General features: G+C 44.2%; 1 protein-coding gene across 1 annotated transcript in view; it reads left to right on the forward strand.

The window, feature by feature from the left end:
- The window catches only part of LOC110535118 (heparan sulfate glucosamine 3-O-sulfotransferase 1), a 20770-nt gene extending 13731 nt beyond the window's left edge, over positions 1 to 7039 (forward strand). Inside the window, exons 2-5 of the mRNA XM_036936376.1 lie at positions 4293 to 4653; positions 4904 to 5168; positions 5354 to 5528; positions 5717 to 7039. Of these exons, the coding sequence (XP_036792271.1) occupies positions 4426 to 4653; positions 4904 to 5168; positions 5354 to 5528; positions 5717 to 5945 (897 nt within the window). The 5' untranslated portion in view covers positions 4293 to 4425 and the 3' untranslated portion in view covers positions 5946 to 7039. The remainder of the gene's footprint in view (positions 1 to 4292; positions 4654 to 4903; positions 5169 to 5353; positions 5529 to 5716) is intronic.
- Positions 7040 to 17368: the final 10329 nt, after the last annotated feature.

Raw genomic sequence — 17368 nt, forward strand, 5'->3', positions numbered from 1 at the left:
CACCGAATACATATTTCGAAGGCTCGGCACAAGGGAACAGACAGGGAACAGACACATACCGTGCGCTTGTGTTCACAGGACACTAACACATGCACAGGTAGATAAGTGTAAACTAGCAGCATACCAACCATTACAATATGCAGACACACATACAGATGCATGATCTTAATTTGACCTATGTTGTCACAGCAACAGAATTTAAACATTTAGTCCATAATCTAGCTTGATCGGTGGTGAGGCTGTTAGTTGGCCAAAAGTAGGCTACATGAAATGTGCAGTACTCTTAATATAACCAGTACTCTTAATATAACCAATACTGTTAATATAACCAGTACTTTCAGTGAATCTATGTAAACCACAAAGCTCATCTGCATTTCCTGTGGAGGGAGGGAGGGAGGGAGGGAGAGAGAGAGAGAGAGAGAGAGAGAGAGAGAGAGAGAGAGAGAGAGAGAGAGGGAGAGAGAGAGGGAGAGAGGGAGAGAGGGAGTGTGGGAGGGAGGGAGGGAGGGAGGGAGGGAGGGAGGGAGGGAGGGAGGGAGGGAGAGAGAGAGAGAGAGGGAGGGAGACTTCACACCTTGTATTTGAGAGTAATTGGATGTGCTTACTAATACCACCATACTTCTGAATTGTTTCATTAGCCGTCTCCGTCAGTGTTGTGCTAATGCATGAGGTAATAAGTACTGTATACCTGACTGCTCCTAAACAGGGGTTCCCTTCTTCTATGTTGACCAAAACAATAGAAAAGAAAGAGCTGTGAGATTAGACTGTTTACGTGAAGTTGGTGGCACCTTAATTGGGGAGGATGGGCTTCTGGAAATGGCTGGGGAAAATACAGAAATTAAGAATGAGTGAGGGCATTATCAGGGTTAGGGTCAGAGAGAGAGAGAGAGAGAAGGGGGCATTATCAGGGTTAGGGTCAGAGAGAGAGAGAGAGAAGGGGGCATTATCAGGGTTAGGGTCAGAGAGAGAGAGAGAGAGAGAGAGAAGGGGGCATTATCAGGGTTAGGGTCAGAGAGAGAGAGAGAAGAGGGGCATTATCAGGGTTAGGGTCAGAGAGAGAGAGAGAGAAGAGGGGCATTAGCATGGTTAGGGTCAGAGAGAGAGAGAGAGAGAAGAGGGGCATTAGCAGGGTTAGGGTCAGAGAGAGAGAGAGAGAAGGGGGCATTATCAGGGTTAGGGTCAGAGAGAGAGAGAGAAGAGGGGCATTAGCAGGGTTAGGGTCAGAGAGAGAGAGAGAAGAGGGGCATTATCAGGGTTAGGGTCAGAGAGAGAGAGAGAAGAGGGGCATTAGCAGGGTTAGGGTCAGAGAGAGAGAGAGAAGAGGGGCATTATCAGGGTTAGGGTCAGAGAGAGAGAGAGAAGAGGGGCATTAGCAGGGTTAGGGTCAGAGAGAGAGAGAGAGAAGAGCGGCATTATCAGGGTTAGGGTCGGAGAGAGAGAGAGAAGAGGGGCATTAGCAGGGTTAGGGTCAGAGAGAGAGAGAGAAGAGGGGCATTAGCAGGGTTAGGGTCAGAGAGAGAGAGAGAAGGGGGCATTAGCAGGGTTAGGGTCAGAGAGAGAGAAGAGGGGCATTAGCAGGGTTAGGGTCACAGAGAGAGAGAGAGAGAAGAGGGGCATTAGCAGGGTTAGGGTCAGAGAGAGAGAGAGAGAAGGGGGCATTAGCAGGGTTAGGGTCAGAGAGAGAGAGAGAGGGGTCAGTAGCAGGGTTAGGGTCAGAGAGAGAGAGAAGAGGTGCATTAGCAGGGTTAGGGTCAGAGAGAGAGAGAGACAAGGGGGTCAGTAGCAGGGTTAGGGTCAGAGAGAGAAGGGGGTCAGTAGCAGGGTTAGGGTCAGAGAGAGAAAGAGGGGTCAGTAGTAGGGTTAGGGTCAGAGAGAGAGCGAGAGGGGTCAGGAGCAGGGTTAGGGTCAGAGAGAGAGAGAGAGGGGGGTCAGTAGCAGGGTTAGGGTCAGAGAGAGAGAGAGGGGGGGGGGTCAGTAGCAGGGTTAGGGTCAGAGAGAGAGAGAGGGGGGGGGGGTCAGTAGCAGGGTTAGGGTCAGAGAGAGAGAGAGGGGGGGGGGGGGTCAGTAGCAGGGTTAGGGTCAGAGAGAGAGAGAGGGGGGGGGTCAGTAGCAGGGTTAGGGTCAGAGAGAGAGAGAGAGGGGGGTCAGTAGCAGGGTTAGGGTCAGAGAGAGAGAGAGAGGGGGGTCAGTAGCAGGGTTAGGGTCAGAGAGAGAGAGAGAGAGGGGTCAGTAGCAGGGTTAGGGTCAGAGAGAGAGAGAGAAGAGGGGCATTATCAGGGTTAGGGTCAGAGAGAGAGAGAGAGAGAGGGGGGGGGTCAGTAGCAGGGTTAGGGTCAGAGAGAGAGAGAGGGGGGGGGGGGTCAGTAGCAGGGTTAGGGTCAGAGAGAGAGAGAGAGGGGGGGGGGTCAGTAGCAGGGTTAGGGTCAGAGAGAGAAGGGGTTCAGTAGCAGGGTTAGGGTCAGAGAGAGAGAGAGAGAGGGGTGGGGGTTCAGTAGCAGGGTTAGGGTCAGAGAGAGAGAGAGAGAGAGAGAGAGGGGGGTCAGTAGCAGGGTTAGGGTCAGAGAGAGAAGGGGGTTCAGTAGCAGGGTTAGGGTCAGAGAGAGAGAGAGAGAGGGGGGTCAGTAGCAGGGTTAGGGTCAGAGAGAGAAGGGGGGTCAGTAGCAGGGTTAGGGTCAGAGAGAGAGAGAGGGGGGGGGGGTCAGTAGCAGGGTTAGGGTCAGAGAGAGAGAGAGAGGGGGGTCAGTAGCAGGGTTAGGGTCAGAGAGAGAGAGAGAGGGGGGGGGGTTCAGTAGCAGGGTTAGGGTCAGAGAGAGAGAGAGAGGGGGGGGGGTTCAGTAGCAGGGTTAGGGTCAGAGAGAGAGAGAGAGGGGGGGGGGTTCAGTAGCAGGGTTAGGGTCAGAGAGAGAGAGAGAGGGGGGGGGGTTCAGTAGCAGGGTTAGGGTCAGAGAGAGAGAGAGAGGGGGGGGGGGTTCAGTAGCAGGGTTAGGGTCAGAGAGAGAGAGAGAGGGGGGGGGGGTTCAGTAGCAGGGTTAGGGTCAGAGAGAGAGAGAGAGAGAGAGAGAGAGGGGGGTCAGTAGCAGGGTTAGGGTCAGAGAGAGAAGGGGTTCAGTAGCAGGGTGGAAGTGAAGCAGAATGCTCTGCCTCTAGACAGGAGGGAATACTCCAGTGTATCAGGGAGACTCCAGGGAGGCTAAACACACACAGTCAGACAGACAGAGAGAAACATTACTACACGATACTAACAACACAGTGTGTTTTATATCCTTATGGAACAAAGTCATTGCCACCACTTTCAGAGTAACTAGTAGAAACATCAGCACAAACCCTTCAGCCTTGATAGGTGACTTGATGATGAACTTAATGGTGGTGATGAAGTGAGACGCAAAGAGGCACCGGCCGGGGGGAGGACCTCTCAAGAGTTCCGGGAGGGGAGAGAACCTCTCAGGAGGTCTGTGAGATAGGCCAGGGTGAGCAACAACGTTCCCCTAAGGTGTAATTATTGAGGAACAGAGGAACAGAACACTGAGAAGGTTCCTTTCCAGGAACACACACACACACACACACACACTGAACACAAACACACACACACTAAACACACACGCTGAACACAAACACACACACACGGTGAAAACACACACTGAACACAAACACACACACACTGAACACAAACACACACACACACAAGAAGGTAATTAATAAGACATCAAGCCGGCCCGGACAGAACAACAGCAACAGAAACAAACACAACAACAATGTCAGAGGAAGGATAATGTTATAACACTGCTGTGCAGTGACGATGTTCAGGCCTGGTGAACACAGACTTTAAACAACACCCTAGACACCATGTCAACATGGTGCCTGGACTTTTGCATTCGCTCTCTACAAGTCACTCTTTACGTGACTGGTTATCTGCCTGTCGAGGACAAGTGACAGCCAGCACACACCTCCTCTCTGTTCCAGACCAGGACTGAGAGATACAGGACACCCCCATACCTCCTATTAAAAAGAACCCTGTGTCTTCTCTTCTAAATTGTTTATTTTCTCATGTTAGCCCATGTCAGTGTATTTCAGTGTCTATGACTGCCATGTGGGTAAAACGTGAACTTTTACCTTGACATTGCGGCAATTTTTTCATTAATTGAATGACAGAATAAACATTATGGCTCCTCAGAGGAGAACCCCAGTTTGACACAGCAGCTCCAGCCTTCAAGCAGTTTTAAAACACACCACAGTGAGGCGTCACTAGTATATGCCAATCTTTTAAAAATAACACATCCTTTATTTATTTGCAGGCTCTACACTGAAGACTTCTAGATCCTGAACCTGTGTTATCAAGGAGCCTCCGTCCTCCTCCCAGCCCCCAAGCCGTGTGTGTGTGTGTGTGTGTGGCACACCCCCCCCCCCCCCCCCCCCCCCCAGTCCACCATGCTGTGGACTGTTCCCCTAGTTCTGCTGGTTCTCCTCTTACTGCAGACCCAGCTATGTGTCTGTCTACGGGGGCTCCGAGCAGCCGGCTCTTCCTCCTCTCGCTCTCGTAATGCCACCCAGCAGCGCCTGCCTGGAGCCGTCATCATCGGCGTGCGTAAAGGTGGCACCAGGGCCCTTCTAGAGATGCTCAACCTCCATCCGGACGTAGAGGTTGCCAAAGCTGAGGTAATGACAAACAGAAGCATCATCGACGTCATGATAACATTGTTTGTAAAGCACTTTCACAATTTAGACTATCATCAAAGCTGTAATCAAATTAAAAGAGTTATGCAGCATAACAGAATGAAAGAATAAGATAAAACCTAGAACAGATACTTTACATTTGTGTGTACAATGAAAATACACAATAAACGACTAAAGAAATACAACAACAATTGTATAAGACGTTAAACAACTCTAAATCCGTTTTATTAAGGTGCACTACTTCAACGTGGAAGAGCACTTCCGGCGGGGGCTGACGTGGTACCGTGCCCAGATGCCCTTCACCCTGCCTGGACAGCTGACGGTGGAGAAGACCCCTGGATACTTTGCCTCTCCCCACGTCCCAGTGCGGGTCTGGGAGATGAATCCTGCTGTCCGACTACTGCTGATAGTCCGCGACCCAGCCGAGCGCCTCGTCTCCGACTATACCCAGGTCCTTCATAACCGTGTGACCCGCCACAAGCCCTACCAGCCTCTAGGTAGGTAGCCAAGTTACTGAAAGGTTCAAGTTCTGGGCCGGGCCGGGCGATGACAATGTGGGGACTGAACTAGCTATATTTGTGGGCCACATCAAACAAATTAACAATAAAGTATCCTATTCTATTATTAATACAGTATTATTATGATATTATTTTCTACTGTATTCTATTGTATTCTATTGTAGAGGAGTTGCTGCTCCGACAGGGCCACATCGACCCGGCCTACAAGGCTCTGCAGAGGAGCCTGTACCACCAGCACCTGGCCCGCTGGCTGGATGTATTCCCCAGGGAGCAGGTCCATGTGGTGGATGGAGAGGCCCTCATCAGACACCCCTTCCCGGAGCTCCGCAGGGCTGAGAGGTAACACAAAACCTAGTGTGTGTGTGTGTGTGTGTGTGTGTGTGTGTGTGTGTGTGTGTGTGTGTGTGTGTGTGTGTGTGTGTGTGTGTGTGTGTGTGTGTGTGAGAGAGAGAGAGAGAGAGAGAGAGAGTATATATGCAGCCAAATGAATAAACTAATTGAGGTGATTAACGTTTTCTAATCTATAGGTTCCTGGACCTTCCCCCACGCATTGCTCCCTCCAACTTCTACTTCAACACCACTAAAGGGTTCTACTGCCTCCTCTCTGCCGGGGGACATGACAAGTGTCTGGATGAGTCCAAGGGGAGGCCCCACGCTCCTCTCAGCTCACAGGCCTTCGGGAAGCTGTGTGGATACTTCAGAGAACCCAACAGGCTGTTCTTTGAGATGGTGGGGCGCTCCTTCAGCTGGTGTTGAACTGATTGGGACAGAGCACAGAGAGAGAAGATAGAGAGGGTACATTGGAGATAATATAATAGCCCATAATAACAATATTTGTTATCATAATTCTGTTGGCTTGCTTGGTTGATTGATGGTCCTGTGTGTGACTCAGTTGGTGGAGCATGATGCTTACAATGCCAAGATTGTGGGTTCAATTCCCACTGGGGTCTGGTATGGAAATGAAATGCACTCACAACTGTAATACTCTGTGGATAAGAGTATTTGCTATATGACTAAAAATGATTGGTTGGATGTTTTAATTTGTGTTTATTGATGGGTGAGTGGGTGGATTAATCAGTTTCAGGTAGATGAGAGATGTGTGGACTACTGCTGCACACGTAGGACTTTAGAGATCTCTGTGTTTTAAATGTACTGTCAATGAGCTTCTGCAAGCCAGGCTGAAACCCTGGGAGTAAGCAGCATCCCAAGCAAAGACTGTATAAGATGACAAGCCCTCAATGAGGGACACACACATGATGTGCATATTCAATATGGCTGCTCCACCCGTCACGGATTAGAACCATGACTTGAATACGAGACCATTCTAGTGATTCAATGTTTATGCTACTACCTGCTGGAGAACATGAACTGAAGTGGCCGTTTTGTGATACTGTATACCTGGTTCGTCCTAATACTTCCTGATCATCACTCCTCCTGGTGCCTGTCACGTGAGCCTTTGCTTCCAGGGATGAACACTGTCTGATGAACAAACTGCCATCAAATGTCAGAAAGGAACTACAATAACCTGTGCCATACAATTGTATCATGAACAATCAGGACACATATATAACTCTTGAAATACAAAATCTGTAGCTCCTGCTTCGTACTTTTGACGTTCATTAAAATGAGTTCTAGAACAGACACTTAGAAGAAACAGATGAGTTCTACAACAGACACTGTTAAAACCTTAAAAGGATCGTCCCCTTTTTTTTCCAATCTTTATCGAAAATTACATACCCAAATCTAACTGCCTGTAGCTCAGGACCTGAAGCAAGGATATGCATATTCTTGGTACCATTTGAATGGAAACACTTTGAAGTTTGTGGAAATGTGAAAGGAATGTAGGAGAATATAACACATTAGATCTGGTAAAAGATAATACAAAGAAATGTACCATCATCTTTGAAATGCAAGAGAAAATCCATAATGTACTATTCCAGCCCAGGTGCAATTTAGATTTTGGCCACTAGATGGCAGCAGTGTATGTGCAACGTTTCTGACTGATCCAATGAACCATTGCATTTCTGTTCAAAATGTTGTATCAAGACTGCCCAAATGTGCCTAATTTGTTTATTAATAACTTTTCATGTTCAAAATTGTGCACTCTCCTCAAACGATACCATTGTATTCTTTCACTGTAATAGCTAATGTAAATTGGAAAGTGCAGTTAGATTAACAAGAATTTAAGCTTTCTGCCAATAGCAGATATGTCTATGTCCTGGGAAATGTTCTTGCTTCTTACAACCTCATGCTAATCGCATTAGCCTATGTTAGCTCAACCTGTCCCGCAGGGGACCCACAAATCCTGAAGAAGTTTTTAAAAGAAACAGATGAGTTCCAGAATGGACTCTGTTAGAATAAATGTATGAGTGTACAGAAGAATGTTTTGAAATGAGATTGGGGCTACTATGAACTGATGCGAGTCTTTGCACTATGAACTGATGCGAGTCTTTGCACTATGAACTGATGCGAGTCTTTGCACTATGAACTGATGCGAGTCTTTGCACTATGAACTGATGCGAGTCTTTGCACTATGAACTGATGCGAGTCTTTGCACTATGAACTGATGCGAGTCTTTGCACTATGAACTGATGCGAGTCTTTGCACTATGAACTGATGCAAGTCTTTGCACTATGAACTGATGCGAGTCTTTTCACTATGAACTGATGCGAGTCTTTGCACTATGAACTGATGCGAGTCTTTGCACTATGAACTGATGCGAGTCTTTGCACTATGAACTGATGCGAGTCTTTGCACTATGAACTGATGCGAGTCTTTGCATAAAAGGTCAGTCTATACAGTATATGTGGAACTACTGTAGCAATATGAAGCTGTTTCAAACTGTCTGACGTTTCAGACTGCTCACCATTTTCACTGAACTGTTTACCATTGTACAAAGTATGCAAAAGAATGTCCTCATCTAGATAATTATGTTTGCTTCTAGTGTTATTGTGTTACTAGTGTTACTCTCATATTTGACTTTCACATGTTCAATAGAAATGTATTTTTGGGGGGGGCGATGGGGTTGTTGAATTTCGATTTAGAATTTTACATTTCGATTTCCAGAAGTTTGAGCTGTAATGTATTGTATGTATTGAACAATATTTAATAGAGTAGGCTCCCTCAATAAACAATTATCTCCACTTAGCTAGGTGTGTGTGCGTGTGTGCTCCATCAGGGAAGTTCTTTAGCTGCTACACAAGCAGTGCAGAACAAAGGTAAAGTAAGACTCTTTATAAAGTGGTCATACTTCAAACACTCAAGCCTCACACGTTAAAATAATCCATCCACCTAACAGGTGTGGCATATCAAGAAACTGATTAAGCAGCACGATCATTACACAGGTGCACCTTGTGCTGGGGACTTATATAAGGCCAGAGCTGTTACCAGAGATCTGAATGTTATTTTTCTCTACTATAAGCCGCCTCCAACGTTGTTTTCGAGAATTTGGCAGTACGTCCAACCAGCCTCACAACCGCAGACCAGGCGTAACCACGCCAACCCAGGACCTCCACATCCGACTTCCTCATCTGCCGGAACATCTGAGCCCAGCGACCCGGACAGCTGATGAAACTACGGAGTAGTTTTGAAGGGAAAAACGTATTCTAATTGGCTGGGCCTGGCTCCCAAGTGGATGGTGGATATGGATATGCCCTCCCAGGCCCACCCATGACTATGCCCATGTCCAGGAATGTGAAATCCATAGATTAGGGCCTAATGAATTGATTTCAATTGCCTGATTTCCTTATATGAACTGTAACTCAGCAAAATCTTTAAAATTGTTGTATGTTGCGTTAATAATTTTGCTCAGTATACATTATCATAATGGCTCATATGATACAACGCACCCTATACGTGTGATCGTAGTCAAAGCACATTCTCTATGATTATTATTGCTAATGACAGTGTGGTCAATGTTCAAGTCATCTGAACTGTCCTAGTGCACATCAAAGGAGTGCTAGTGCTTTGATAGCTGTCTCTGGGTTAACACTGGATAAATCTGTAGATAAACCTGTAGATAAACCTGTAGATAAACCTGTAGATAAACCTGTAGATAAACCTATAGATAAACCTATAGATAAACCTGTAGATAAACCTGTAGATAAACCTGTAGATAAACCTATAGATAAACCTGTAGATAAACCTATAGATAAACCTGTAGATAAACCTGTAGATAAACCTGTAGATAAACCTATAGATAAACCTGTAGATAAACCTGTAGATAAACCTGTAGATAAACCTATAGATAAACCTGTAGATAAACCTGTAGATAAACCTGTAGATAAACCTGTAGATAAACCTATAGATAAACCTGTAGATAAACCTGTAGATAAACCTGTAGATAAACCTATAGATAAACCTGTAGATAAACCTATAGATAAACCTGTAGATAAACCTGTAGATAAACCTGTAGATAAACCTGTAGATAAACCTGTAGATAAACCTATAGATAAACCTGTAGATAAACCTATAGATAAACCTGTAGATAAACCTGTAGATAAACCTGTAGATAAACCTATAGATAAACCTATAGATAAACCTGTAGATAAACCTGTAGATCTATAAACCTGTAGATAAACCTGTAGATAAACCTGTAGATAAACCTATAGATAAACCTGTAGATAAACCTGTAGATAAACCTGTAGATAAACCTATAGATAAACCTGTAGATAAACCTGTAGATAAACCTGTAGATAAACCTGTAGATAAACCTATAGATAAACCTGTAGATAAACCTGTAGATAAACCTGTAGATAAACCTATAGATAAACCTATAGATAAACCTGTATATAAACCTGTAGATAAACCTGTAGATAAACCTGTAGATAAACCTATAGATAAACCTGTAGATAAACCTGTAGATAAACCTATAGATAAACCTGTAGATAAACCTGTAGATAAACCTGTAGATAAACCTGTAGATAAACCTATAGATAAACCTGTAGATAAACCTGTAGATAAACCTGTAGATAAACCTGTAGATAAACCTATAGATAAACCTGTAGATAAACCTGTAGATAAACCTGTAGATAAACCTGTAGATAAACCTATAGATAAACCTGTAGATAAACCTGTAGATAAACCTGTAGATAAACCTATAGATAAACCTGTAGATAAACCTATAGATAAACCTGTAGATAAACCTATAGATAAACCTGTAGATAAACCTGTAGATAAACCTATAGATAAACCTGTAGATAAACGTATAGATAAACCTGTAGATAAACCTATAGATAAACCTGTAGATTGGACTGTCATCAGGATGACAGAAGAAGGTTCATCTCTGGGTCAGACTCATAAAAGTGAGAAGAGTACTTGTCCCATGTGACAACAAAATAGAGAGGGTGTGTGTGTGTGTTTGGAGAAAAAGAGAGAGAGAGAGAAGAGAGAGAGAGAGAGAGAGAGAGAGGGGGAGAGAGAGAGAGAGAGAGAGAGAGAGAGAAAGAGAGAGAGAGAGAGAGAGATGACATCCATATCACATTTCTTAAGTCCCTCAGAGCACTGACACACCCCCCAGCATTAGGTGTGTAAATAGCGCCTCCTGCTGTTAGATTACAACACTATCTTTAATTGTCATCTCCCTGAAGGATCCTCACAGAAAACTCCCGAGGTCCATTTCCAAATTATAAAATGCATAGCTTCATTTAATGTTTCCACACTTTTCTCAGTACAACAAATACACTCTCCTAAGTATTTATTTGGACAGTGGAGCTAAAGTTTGTATATTTGTCTCCATACACCAGCATTTTGTATTTACGGTCTGAGGTGACAGTACATAATGTCACCTTTTATTTCAGGGTATTTTCATACATATCTGTTTTACCGTTTAGAAATGGAAGAACTTTATGTATCTAGTCCCCCCATTTGAATATATATTTTTTCATCATTATTTGGACAAATTTATAGTGTATTAACGTGGGCAAAAATCCAGTATTTGGTCCCATATTCCTATCACACAATGACTACATCAAGCTTGTGACTCGACAAACTTTGATGCATTTGCTGTTGGTTTTGGTTGGGTTTCAGATGATGTTTTGCACCAATAGGAACTGAGTGTTAAACGATGTATTGTGCCGTTTTGGAGTCCCTTGTAATTGTAGATAAGAATAGAAGATGTTTCTGAACAGTACTACATTAATGTGGATGCTACCATGATTATAGATAACCATGAATTGATTCGTGAATACTGATGAGTGAGAAAGTTAAAGAGGGAACAAAGAGCATACCCCCATAATGGTGATAGGTTAGAATGTTTTGGGGTCTTTATATTTGTGTATTGTTTTTGCAGGTCAGCAGTGTCTGTGTAGCCTATTCCCTTGTATTCTCCAAGGGGTAGTTTTCCATTACTGTGCCAGGCTGCAGTGCAGAGACAGAGTAGAGTGCTGACATTTCAGGGAGATCACAGATGGCAGGACATTTGCTCCCCAGCAGGACCCCTCATATGAGGGTAACCTCGGGGGGCTAATACTGGCATATTATCAAAGCATTAGAGTAAAATATGTGTTATATGAAGTGCACATTACAGTTGTTTTCAATCAGCTAGGTTTCAATCCGATTGGCGGCAGATTTTCATGCGCATAATTCAAAAAATCTGCATAAATACAATATGCGCATATTCAAAAATCTGCATAAATACAATATGCGCATGTTCCCCACTAGAGATTTGTTTCCAATCAAATTGACTTGTTGCAGATAAAATGCTGTGTGTGATGAGGTAGAGCACATCAAATACCTTTTGCGGTTAAATTCCCACATACCCAATACAAAAATACAAGTTAAATGGGTTTCCATCACATTTTCATCTCTACTGATGGTTTTCTCACAAAAAATGTTTTGTTAAATAGAGAGTGTGCCCACTGTGGTAAATAGTTAAATAGAGAGTGTGCCCACTGTGGTAAATAGTTAAATAGAGAGTGTGCCCACTGTGGTAAATAGTTAAATAGAGAGTGTGCCCACTGTGGTAAATAGTTAAATAGAGAGTGTGCCCACTGTGGTAAATAGTTAAATAGAGAGTGTGCTCCACTGTGGTAAATAGTTGAATAGAGAGTGTGCCCACTGTGGTAAATAGTTAAATAGAGAGTGTGCCCACTGTGGTAAATAGTTAAATAGAGAGAGTGTGCCCACTGTGGTAAATAGTTAAATAGAGAGTGTGCCCACTGTGGTAAATAGTTAAATAGAGAGTGTGCCCACTGTGGTAAATAGTTAAATAGAGTGTGTGCCCACTGTGGTAAATAGTTAAATAGAGAGAGTGTGCCCACTGTGGTAAATAGTTAAATAGAGAGTGTGCCCACTGTGGTAAATAGTTGAATAGAGAGTGTGCCCACTGTGGTAAATAGTTGAATAGAGAGTGTGCCCACTGTGGTAAATAGTTAAATAGAGAGAGTGTGCCCACTGTGGTAAATAGTTAAATAGAGAGTGTGCCCACTGTGGTAAATAGTTAAATAGAGAGTGTGCCCACTGTGGTAAATAGTTAAATAGAGAGTGTGCCCACTGTGGTAAATAGTTGAATAGAGAGTGTGCCCACTGTGGTAAATAGTTAAATAGAGAGAGTGTGCCCACTGTGGTAAATAGTTAAATAGAGAGTGTGCCCACTGTGGTAAATAGTTAAATAGAGTGTGCCCACTGTGGTATTGGCACGTGTCCTCTAGCTAACAGCTCGTAGCTACAGTTCAGGTAGGCCTATTAGTCTACATGATGAGATTATTACGGACAAAATAATGAGATCATTTTGATTTGTCAAACTGCAGCCAAGCAAACATGGATGATCATGTCACCAGAATAGAGGCATCCTGCATGCGAACGGTTTGCGTATATACACTGAACAAAAATATAACTGCAACGTGCAACAATTTCAAAGATTTTACTGAGAAACAGTTCGTATTAAGAAATCAGTCAATTGAAATCAATAAATTGGGTCGTAAGTTATGGATTTCACATGACTGGGAATAAATATATGCATCTGTGTTTTTTAAGGTAGGGGGGCGTGGATCAGAAAACCAGTCAGTATATGTTGTGATCACCATTTGCCTCATGCAGCACGACGCATCTCCTTCACATTGTGGCCTGTGATTGTGGCCTGTGGGATGTTGTCCCACTTCTCTTCAATGGCTGTGCAAAGTTGCTGGACATCAGCAGGAACTAGAACACACTGTTGTACACGTCGATCCAGAGCATCCCACACATGCTCAATGAGTGACATGTCTGGTGAGTCTGCAGGCCATGGAAGATCTGGGACATTTTCAGCTTCCAGGAATTGTGTACAGATCCTTGCGACATGGGGCCGTGCATTACTATAAATTAGATAGCTAACAAACTTGGCTAGCTAGCTAGCTTGTTCTAGATTGTTTTCTCATCATGAATGAAGCAGGTAGCTAGCTACCTTGTGGTATGGTTATGTGAAATGACAATATTCTCCTGCAATATCAACACAATTTTGATTCATGATTTATGCATTGCCAGTTTGGAGTGGATCACAGACCAACACTACCACCACATTGGGTCTGGACTGCCAGGGACTTCCGCTGACGACCCAATCAGGCATCCATCGTCCATAACAAACAGGGGTATTGAGAGTGGGAAACGTTTTTATGTGAAATAAAAAATTGTTTTTAGCAAATGGCCTAAATTTGCATCTTTACAGAAAACGTGTTGTGATTGGAGCTCTGGATTTGCCATGCTGCCTTTTTAAAACAGAAATAGCAGATGTCAGTATCTTGTTATTAGTTGTTATTATTATCTCTTGTTTTTTTTGTGTATTTTCTTAAAACTGCATTGTTGGTTAAGGGCTTGTAAGTAAGCATTTCACTCTAAGGTCTACATATTCTAAATTATGTCGCTGTACATTTAAAAAATGCTGAACAAATAGTTATATTGACTACGTCCATCTTAGCTCGCTCTTTAGGAGTTTACACACTCCCAGGAAGGTCATACATGATGGAAAATTAGCTTCCCTACAGAAAAGGCTCTAACGCACAAATCTAGATGGAGGGGAGGGTGTGTGGCCAGAAACAGCAGGGGTTCAAAATTTAGAACCCAGTTCCTACATTTGAATATAAAAATGTATTTTATTAAACCAAACTATGCTACATTTTAACTCTGGACCCTCAGGATGAACAATCAGAGCAAGATTACTTGCATGTAGGTACATGATTTACCTTCAGAGGTGAATGTATGAAACAAAGTGCCGTGAGATAAGTTTTTGTTGTTGTTGTGCACTCTCCTCAAACACACTCTATTTCCATTGTAAAAGCTACTGTAAATTGGACAGTGCAGTTAGATTAACAAGAATTTAAGCTTTCTGCACATAAATGAACTCAGCAAAAAAAGAAGGAAACCGTCTTTCAAAGATCATTTGTAAAAATCCCAAAATCACTTCACAGATCTTCATTGTAAAGGGTTTAAACACTGTTTCCCATGCTTGTTCAATGAACCGTAAACAATTAATGAACATGCACCTGTGGAACGGTCGTTAAGACACTAACAGCTTACAGACGGTAGGAAATTAAGGTCACAGTTATGAAAACTTAGGACACTAAAGAGGCCTTTCTACTGACTCTGAAAAACACCAAAAGAAAGATGCCCAGTGTCCCTGCTCATCTGCGTGAACATGCTTTAGGCATGCTGCAAGGAGGCATGAGGACTGCAGATGAAGCCAGAGCAATAAATTGCAATGTCCGTACTGTGAGAGGCCTAAAACAGAGCTACAGGGAGACAGGACGGACAGCTGATCATCCTCGCAGTGGCAGAGCACGTGTAACAACACCTGCACAGGATCGGTACATCCGAACACCACACCTGCGGGACAGGTACAGGATGGCAACAACAACTGCCCGAGTTACACCAGGAACGCACAATCCCTCCGTCAGTGCTCAGACTGTCCGCAATAGGCTGAGAGAGGCTGGACTGAGGGCTTGTAGCCTGTTGTAAGGCAGGTCCTCGCCAGACATCACCGTCAGCAACGTCACCTATGGGCACACCGTCGCTGGACCAGACAGGACTGGCAAAAAGTGCTCTTCACTGACGAGTCGCGGTTTTGTCTCACCAGGGGTGATGGTCGGACTCGAGTTTATCGTCGAAGGAATGAGCGTTACACCGAGGCCTGTACTCTGGAGCAGGATCGATTTGGAGGCGGAGGGTCCGTCATGGTCTAGGGCGGTGTGTCACAGCATCATCGGACTGAGCTTGTTGTCATTGCAGGCAATCTCAACACTTTGCGTTACAGGGAAGACATCCTCCTCCCTCACATGATACCCTTCCTGCAGGCTCATCCTGACATGACCCTCCAGCATGACAATGCCACCAGCCATACTGCTCGTTCTGTGTGTGATTTCCTGCAAGACAGGAATGTCCGTGTTCTGCCATGGCCAGCAAAGAGCCGGATCTCAATCCCATTGAGCACGTCTGGGACCTGTTGGATCGGAGGGTGAGGGCTAGGGCCATTCCCCCCAGAAATGTCCGGGGACCTGCAGGTGCCTTGGTGGAAGAGTGGGGTAACATCTCACAGCAAGAACTAGCAAATCTGGTGCAGTCCATGAGGAGGAGATGCACTGCAGTACTTAATGCAGCTGGTGGCCACACCAGATACTGACTGTTACTTTTGGTTTTGACCCCCCCTTTGTTCAGGGACACATTATTCCATTTCTGTTAGTCACATGTCTGTGGAACTTGTTCAGCTTATGTCTCAGTTGTTGAATCTTGTTATGTTTTACAAATATTTACACTTGTTAAGTTTGCTGAAAATAAACGCAGTTGACAGTGAGAGGATGTTTATTTTTTTGCTGAGTTTATAAGACCTGTGAGACCTATGTCCTGGAAAGTTGAACATTATTTACAACATTAGCGCACGTCAGCAACAACTGTCCCGGTATAGGGACTCCGATCCCGTAGAGGTTTTAACCAGCAATGCAGTGCAGACTTGGCGCTCCGGTACCACTTGCCGTGTGGTAGCAAAGAGAACAATCTATTACTTGGGTGACTGGAGTCTGACAATTTTTTGGGACTTCCTCTGACACCGCCTGGTATAGAGGTCCTGAATGGCAGGAAGCTTGGCCCTGGTGATGTACAGGGCTGTACCCACTACCCTCTGTAGCGCCTTACGGTCAGATGCTGAGCAGTTGCCATACCAGGCGGTGAAGAGAGTAGAGGATGATGAGTAGTAGACCTAGGCCAATACAGAGTGATATACATTTGTGCTTCAGTAAGATGGGCTTCTTAGCATTCATTGCCATGGCGATCAACCGTATCACAGAAATGGATCATAAATCACATAAAATAGACACTGTGGTGGCAGCTGCAGAGTTCATGGGCGTAAGACGTTTTACTGCAGAAGAGTTACAAGATGTGTTTAAAGAGTTACGTCCTCCCAGGTCACCGTTGGCCTGGTATAGGATCAGTTAGGGTCAAAGAAGTAGAATGGTGATTTACATTTTTATGAAACAGTGGTATATACAGGTGGAGGGTTAGTTGGTGGTATATAGGTGCAAGATTAGTTGGTGGTATGTAATAGTGGTATATAGGTGTAAGGTTAGTTGGTGGTATGTAATAGTGGTATATAGGTGTAAGGTTAGTTGGTGGTATGTAATAGTGGTATATAGGTGTAAGGTTAGTTGATGGTGCAGTTTATTCATTTTCCCTGTTCCTTTTTTATTTTTATATAAAATAAACGTAACATGTTTGACCAGACACTACCGCACAGTAGGTGGCGAGATGCACAAACAAAATGTGCGAATGCCATGATACGAATGAAAAAAGAAGTGCACGTCAGAGGAGAAACTATACTATGATGTTTCCAAAAACACAGTGGTCTCAAGTATTGTGAAATGGAAACGATATGGTACTGCCTTAAGACAGCTGGCTGTCCGACCAAACTGAGCCACCGGGCAAGAAGGGAGGTGACCAAGAACCCAATGACCACTCTGACAGAACTAGAGGTCCTTGGGCTGAGGTGGAAAAACCTACCAGAAAAACATCCGTCTCCACAGCACTTCACTAATCTGGGCTTTATGGGAGTGTGGCCAGACAGAAGCCACTCCTGAGAAAAAAGGGTGATGACTGCACACCTATAGTTTGCGGAAAAGCCACATGCAAGACAGATCATAAAGCAAAAGATTTGATGATCTGAAGAGGCAAATTTTTGTTAACTCTTTGGCCTGAATGCAAAGTGCTATGTCTGGAGAAAA

This window comes from Oncorhynchus mykiss, chromosome 11 (assembly GCF_013265735.2).
Source record: "Oncorhynchus mykiss isolate Arlee chromosome 11, USDA_OmykA_1.1, whole genome shotgun sequence".
NCBI classification, from domain to species: Eukaryota; Metazoa; Chordata; class Actinopteri; order Salmoniformes; family Salmonidae; genus Oncorhynchus; species Oncorhynchus mykiss.